We start from the raw sequence: 7,952 nt of genomic DNA on the forward strand, positions 1-7,952 counted from the left end.
CTGACCTACGAACTGGATCAGGATGTCGATCGTGACATTAAACATAACCTTCATATGGTTAATAGAACTCCCTTCTCAGGCGAGTAAAAAGATATAAAAGAGAGCCTCTATGCAAAGTTAACACCGGCTGATGATAAAAAACAATATTTAATGGGCAGTAACATGAACGCCAGAGATAAGTCCGATACAATTGTACAGGGAAATCTGAGAGAAAGGAGAAGATGCTGCTCCAGCAACATCAAAACTTAGTTAAAATGTCTAGAAAATTAAAAGTTATCCAAACAACTTAAAGAGCTTTTAATTTCGGTCGGAAGGATCTGGTAATATCCGGTCCGATATATACTAACATCAATACCAAATTAGCAAAAAATCCCTTAGACTTACCTGCAATATTCACTAAATGTCAAAACATAGCATTTATCTTCAATACAGGCAACTGAATTGTGATCACGATGACGTGAGGCATAAACTTCATCTGGACTATCGCTAGGTTGGCGTCCCTGTTCTGTGTGTTCGGGACGATAGTACCATAAGAGAGACATCATCATTTCACCTGTCGAGAAGAGAGAAACAAGTCAGGATTATACAAACATTTCAAAAGTATCCAAAGAGAGATCTTACCATCTTCCGGATTTTCCCACAAATGGGCCACCTTGGCGACATAGGGCAACTCATTATCTTCATTAGCCTTGAGAAGAACACAATCACGGGTGCGTATAATATCGCCCTCAGAATGGCGCATAGCAGGATAACAAGTACGTATTACCAATGGATCATCGCTCTGTAATGAAGAGGGAGATGAATTAAAAAAATAATAAAATATAATTTTTTTCTGAACAACTTACATTTAAGAATACCGCCCCCTGGAACTGTTCTCCCTCCCATGTCCAGCCATTATTCCATTTCGGCACAACATCATTACGTGTAGCCGGCGGCAGTGTTTCGTCCAGCTCAAATGACACCGTGGAATGTTTCAATTTTTGACGTTTGCGATTGCCAAATTTGGAACGTGAACGATTACGTTTGACACCATGATGGTGACACACCACCCGTGGCATTGGAGGTAATGTGGGCTGTATAAATAGTTGCTGTTGTTGCTGCTGCGGCGTTGGTGTAGTTGCTGTTGTACTGATATTGCCATTGGAATGTTCTATCAAAGAATTTTGTTCACCTGCTGTCGTCGGGTGACAGGATTGTTCAGGAGCCTCCTCCGTAATTTCGGATTGCATTGGAGTATTTTGAGCGTTGAAAGTGACACTAGTTGTTGTATTATTGTTGTTGGGTATGGCGGGTTCCACCTCCATCACTGTACCAGCCAGTGTTTCAGCCGTTGTTCGTAAACCGTCATCCGATTTTGATTCTTCTGTAGGTTCCTTATTCAAAATTTGAGCTTCTTTAGGAATTTCATTGTTGTTCGTTTCCATGGCCATAGCCTCTACAGCTATACACTCCTGTGCAGTTATATCTACCGAACTTCTATCCTTGGATTTTGATTTTTTCGAAGATTTGTGTTCCGTTTTGGATTTCTTAATTTTTCCCTCCTTCGGCAATTTTGTCGACTTGGGTTCTGTGGATTTTGATCTAGATTGTTCCGTATATTCCATGCTTGAATCACTAGCCATCGTGTGCGTCGTAACTGATTTTGAGGTAGTTGCTGTTAGTATCGGAACACCATCGAAAACGGTACGAATATTTAAGGGTTCAGTGTTAAGGGAATTCTGAACTTTCAAAGGTTTCTTTGTTTCCGATTTCGAACGTTTTTCCGAAGTGGTTTTTGATTTTTTATGAATTTTATGAGCCAAAGGACTACGGCCTTCTTTGGGCTCATTTGTCGTGGTCATGGTCGTCACCGTGCTATTAGATTTGTGTAAATCCAAGGGACTAGGAGAACAAGCGTTACTGGTCACCACCAGTGATGATGATGATGTACGACATTCCGGCTCTGAGAAGTAGCCCCTGGCCACAGCATCAATAGTTTCAATTAAATGCAAAGGTATGGCTTGTTTCTTGGGAGGCTTTCCACGTTTCGGTGATGGTTTGGGTGTAATCTGAGGAGATTTCTTGGCATTTGCGGCGTCTTGTTGATTTGCAAATAGCAGTGGCGTCTGCACTTTACCATTCTCCAACATTTCCACATCATCCTCAATTAAATTCACCACCTCATCCTCCTCTTCGGCTTCTTCTTTTTTAATTGGTTGTTCCACATTCACGCTCTCCGGCAGTTCCCTTTCTCCCTTAATCATGTCATGTTGTCTACTGTTGGCCACCGCTGCCTCCTTGGCTTCTTTGCGTTTTTGCCTCAGCTCAGCCCTTCTTTGCTCCTTCGTTTCACGTCTTCGTTTTTCCATGGCCGCCAATTTCTTCTTTCGTATCTTCAAACTTTCCTTCTGTTGATCGGTTAACATCAATTCTCTCCTTCGTATACCGTTGTTAAGACCCGAACTGCCCTTGTTGGATTTAGACGAGTGGATGCGACCAAATCGTGATTTCTTTTCAAATTTACGACTCAAACAAAGATACGTCTTGGGTTCCGCCTGTTTGATTAGACTTTTATAGCTATTGGGAGGAGATTTCTTGCATTGATTTTTGTTGATTTCCAAAATTCCACGACGTTTGCCTGAACATTTGGGCGCCACAGGACTATGGCATAAATCGAGAATCTCATCGTCGGATGTTGTGGACAGATCAATGTCACAATTAACGGCTGGCAGAGGTGAGAGAGTTGTTGTCGGCATAGCTTGTCTGGAGGACAGCAGACGCATTCTACCCTGAGGCTTGTTTACCACCTCCCCCGTGCAATTGGGCGCCACTTTCCGCTCTTCGCTTGGTGTGACAATTTCACAATCCAATTCCACCTTCACTTTACTCTCATGTAAAATTTCGCTGAGCGTAATCGGCTCGGCTTTTATGATTTTAAGCTCTTCTTTCTCGGGTATGATATGTTTTGGGTTTGCCGACTGGGATTGCTGATGGAGCGTATGTTGTGCCACAACGACATTGGTGTGCTGTTGCAGCAACATCGTATCGATTAGCTCATCTTCAAGTTTGATTTTCTCTGATTTGATTTCAGCCTTAAGCAATAGCGGAGCCGTGTGGACTTCATCAATTTCCTGTTTGGTCATGACATTGCTGACAAAGAAATTTGCCGGAGAAGCAGAGGAGGAAACTTTCCCTTGGCTGCTATGCTCTGGAGTTGTGGTTTTCTGCGGAGTGGAAGGTTTAGCTGGTTGTGATGCAGTCACTTGGGCATTGCCATGTAAGGGTGATGCAGGTTGGGATCCATTACGTCCCTGTACACAATTTGGCTGCTGCGCTCCCGGAACACTTGCGACATTTACTTGATTCGCTGCATAAACCATATTCCAGGCCATAGATTTGCCAATACGTGCCCTCCGTCCCACTGTGGTAATTTGTGGAGATTTCGTGGCATTCGCAATGGGTACTGTGGGCACACTGACCCCAACATTCTGCAAGGGTGGTGTACTTGTGGTCAAATCATAAGCCTCTATGGGTTGTGTTGTCGCCATACCACGTAAGTGAGTTGCGACATCCGCTTCCGATCTATTCACTATTTTATCGGGAACTTCTTCGGGCTCCTCGCGAATATCCGTTACCGGATCTTTTTCAATTGAATCCCTTAGTTTATCTTCATTTGTACTGTAACAATCGGGAGGTGTGAGAGGTGTTACGACATTCTCTTCATACTGGCTCTTGTTGTCGGTATCATCGACAGACAGTTCGGTTTTGACCGCTATCGTTAGTAGGGGGATTTTATTTGGATTAGGCGGTATGATTTCTCCATGTTTTGCGTCCATTGGTGGATTGGTAATATTTTTAACTGGGCCTCTATTGGTATTTACGGCATTACTGTTCAAGTTGTTGTTGTTAACATTTACTGCTGTTGTTGTTGTATTGTTGCTATGGCGATTACTGTTGTTCGTCATAGTCGTATCGTTCGTTAGCGACTTGTTGTTGTGCTGCTGCTGCTGTTGTTGTTGATGCAAACTCAATACATTCAAGGTGTTGTTGTTGTTGCTGTTGCAATGATTGTTGCTCATTGCTGGCACCGTGGTTATTGAGTTGTTGCTGCTGCTGTTGCCGCTGTGATTGAGTGTAGTATTGCTGTTGTTGTTGTTGCCGCTGCTGCTGTTGCCGTTGTGAGTGTGATTGACATTGTTGTTGCTGCTGCTGTTGCTACCAATATGAGGCCCAGTATGGACGTTTTTTGGACACGATTGTTGCATTGGACACGGACATTGTGGTGGATATTCTGAAAGGGGTATAAAGAAAATAATAGAAATTAAGAGAGAAGTTCGTAGGATAAAAAAGCTCTGAGGTAACTTTATTGAATCGGAAGTTATTACTATATTTAGTTTATAGTACTACGTGACGATAGTAGTTATACGTCATGGTAAACACTTAGAAATATACTTCTAACTTATACATTTATGTATAGATCTTTACGAAATTAGACTCAAAATTTGTTCAGAGAGTGAATAAATTGAGGAGCATGTGAAACGTGAACGATTCATAAATTATAGGTAACCCAAAAATAGATTATGAGCCTTTTTTGTTCCGAATATAGAACTAGGCTTGAATAACTAGCCATCACGTATGTCGTAACTGATTTTGAGGTAGTAGCTGTTAGTTATGGAACTCCTTCGGAAACTGTTGGAATACTTAAGGGTTCAGTGGTTGGAATATTTAAGGGTTTAGTGGTAAGGGTATCAGCAGTTTTCTATTCTTCCGAGTTCAAACTTTTTTCCGAAGTATGGTTTGATTTTCTTTTATGAATTTTATTAGGTAAATGAGTCTTTAGACTCTTTTGTCGTGGTCGATGGGCTTTTGGATTTATGTAAATCCAAAGGACCATGAGCTACATCGATAGTTTCAATTAAATAAAAGATATGACATGATTGTTAGGAGGTATTAAACGTTTCCTACTGGGTGGCGTATAAGTTTCGACGTTAGTTATACGTACAGTGTTATCATTAGAAAAAATCTTATAAATTCTACATTTATTAAGCGATCTCTACAAATCACTAGCCATCATATGCGTCGTATTTGAGGTAGTTGCTATTAGTGATGGAACTCCATCGGGAACTGTCCGAATATTTAAGGTTTCAGTGGTAAGGGGATCAGCAGCTTCCGATTTCTAACTTTTTTCCGAAGGGTTTGATTTTTTTGATTGTTAGGAGGTCAAACGTTTCGTACTGGGTGGCGTATAAGTTTCGACGTTATCATTAGAAGAAAGCTTATAAATTCTACATTTATTAAGCGATCTCTATAAATTACTAACCATCATATGCGTCATATCTGAGGTAGTTTTGAGGTAGTTGTCCGAATATTTAAGGTTTCAGTGGTAAGGGAATCAGCAGTTTCCGATTTCAAACTTTTTCCCGAAGTGGGTTTTGATTTTTTATGAATTTTATCAGGTAAATGACGACGACAGTCTTTGGACTCATTTGTCGTGGTTGTTGGACTATTAGATTTATGTAAAGTCAAGGGACCAGGGGATCAAGCATTATTGGTTGGCTCTGAGAAATAACCTCTGGCCTCAGTATCAGTGGTTACAAATAAATACAAAGATATTATATATTTAGGAAGCATTCCTCGTTTCCTACTGGGTGGCGTATACGTTTCGACGGTAGTTATACGTACAGTGGTACCATTAGATAAAAATAAAAAAATACTTTTAAAAGCTACATTTATTTAGCGATGTCTATGAATATTTTCCTTTTAATTAGTTCAGAGTGGGAGTAAATTGGCAAGCAGTTGAAATATGATCAATCGCTATAGATTATTCTCTATCGAAAAGTGTTCGAATAGTCAAGACTTTAGTTGTAAGCGGTTTTTCGGCATCCGATTTTGAAGGGTTTGATCCAAAAGTCGATGACACTTTTGGGACTCATTTCTCGTGTTCGTCGTGTTATTGGATTTATGTAAAATGAAGGTACTAGCAGAACACTGGTCACCTCCAGTGATAATGATGTACGACATTCTGGTTCTGAGAAATAACATCTGGCCACCACATCAAAAATTTCAATTAAATGAAAAGGTATGATTTGTTTTCAGGGAATATGCAGCCTACTATAAATAATTTACCAACTATTAAAATCGATAAATTTTTGTTACAAATTCCACTGACATGATTTAAAACTCGCAGATTCTGCATAATCGTTTACCTCTTCCCTAATTTTTTGTTATAAATTCCAGTGGTATAATTTAAACCGCGCAACTTCAACATATTCTTTAGAACTTTTTTTAAATCCCTTCTAAATATTCGACATTCTCCCATCCAAAAGTAGTTTTTGAGATTGAAACAAAAAATATTTATATATAAAACACCCTTGCGTATACATCACGACACTAGTCATACGCATCATATTACCCATAATGTTTTCTCTCAATAAAAATTCACCCATATCATCCATAAACTTAAAGTAAGAACCATACTTTTCCTTACCCATATACGGAGCCTGAATACTGCGTGTATAACACTGGCCAGCTGCACCGCTGCCACTGCCATAACCCGCATAATAACCTTGTGGTCCGGCAAAATGTTCCAAATGTTGACTATGACCCGCTGGCGGACCTGCTGGTACCAGTTGTGTACCACCCGGTGGAGGTGGTGGCGGCGGTTGTCCCGCCTGACTGGGTGGTGGTGGTCCTGCCACCTGGCCAGCACTAGAACCAGCTGTACCCGGTTGGGGTGGCGGTGCCTGCTCATATAGTTCGGTTGGTGGCGGTGGATGGCCCGGCTGATAGTACGAATAACGTCTATACGGCGAATGATGTGGCGGTGGTGGAGCACTTTGATAAACTTTGGTTGCTGGATAATACGGTTGATAGGCAGGTGGCGAATAACACATTGGTTCACCGGGATACGGTGAATAATAACTTGCAGGATATGCTGGTGGATAATGCATTTGGGCATGCATTGATCGGGGATATGGTGGGCTTTGATGAGCTGCAGCGGCCGCTGCCGCCGCAGCTGCTGCATGGGCAGCTGCCTGTTGATGTAATTGATGCTGTTGTTGTTGTTGCTGCTGCTGTTGTTGATGTTGACTGTGATGGGCAGCTGCGGCGGCGGCCGCTGCTGCTGCTGCAGCACTGGCATTACCACCTTGTGGTGGATAACGATAGGGTGCTAAATCACCGCCGCTTAGAAGAAGCTCTGAATCCGCACTATCAGCAGTAGGAGTGGCATTTGGCTGACCACTGGCGGTTAAGTGTTCGCTGCCATCCACAGGGGTGGTTGTTTGGGATTTGACTTTTGTATTGGTCGTTGCTAACAATGGCACATTTGGTGGTATTGATGATGGTGGTGGTGGTCCAGCTGTAACTGGCTGTATAACATGTGGTGAGATCAATGGACCCGCTGGTTGATAGTAACCTGGAAGAAAAAGAGAGAGAGAAAACAAGTGTTAATAAATTTATCGAATACAAATTTAATTGTAGGATAAAATAAATAAAATAAAATTGTGAAAAAATTATTAAATTCGGTTAGACCGAACTTTCGATACTCTGCACCACGAGGGGACATTTAAAAAAAATTTAAATCCATGCTTAGGGGAGGGCTAGGTCAAAACATAGACCCTGGAAAGAAATAAGTACCATATTATAATGAAGAGAAACACAGATTGTAAAATTCCGCTAAGACCTTCGACATACCGAATTGGTTTGCAAGGAACATGGTATATTTTTCCACAGAAAATTTGTTTACCCACCATGAACCCAGAATGAAAATATACAGCTATTTCACTAAAATACTTAAAATGCGGCGGGACCAAATTGGTCGGAATAGTTACATGGGGGCGATGTTAATACATGGACACCCTTAACCTCAATTATTGGACCTTCAAAATACCGAAAAGATGATGGTACCTTTAAAATCACTGAAAAGTTGTTTACCCAACAAGAACCCATAATGACAAAGTGCAGCTACATTG

General features: G+C 41.3%; 1 protein-coding gene across 1 annotated transcript; it reads right to left on the minus strand.

Annotated features, from left to right (window-relative positions):
- Positions 1-380: 380 nt before the first annotated feature.
- On the minus strand, positions 381-7,696 carry LOC133324849 (uncharacterized). The gene is made up of 5 exons (XM_061533680.1): positions 7,675-7,696; positions 6,467-7,396; positions 846-4,270; positions 622-781; positions 381-553 (listed from the first exon to the last, which is right to left on the minus strand). The coding sequence occupies exons 1-5, from the start codon at positions 7,694-7,696 to the stop codon at positions 381-383; spliced, it is 4,710 nt and encodes a 1,569-aa protein (XP_061389664.1).
- Positions 7,697-7,952: the final 256 nt, after the last annotated feature.

This window comes from Musca vetustissima, unplaced genomic scaffold (assembly GCF_032173495.1).
Source record: "Musca vetustissima isolate MV318-11 ecotype Yass unplaced genomic scaffold, APGP_CSIRO_Mvet_v1 utg113582, whole genome shotgun sequence".
Classification (NCBI taxonomy): Eukaryota; Metazoa; Arthropoda; class Insecta; order Diptera; family Muscidae; genus Musca; species Musca vetustissima.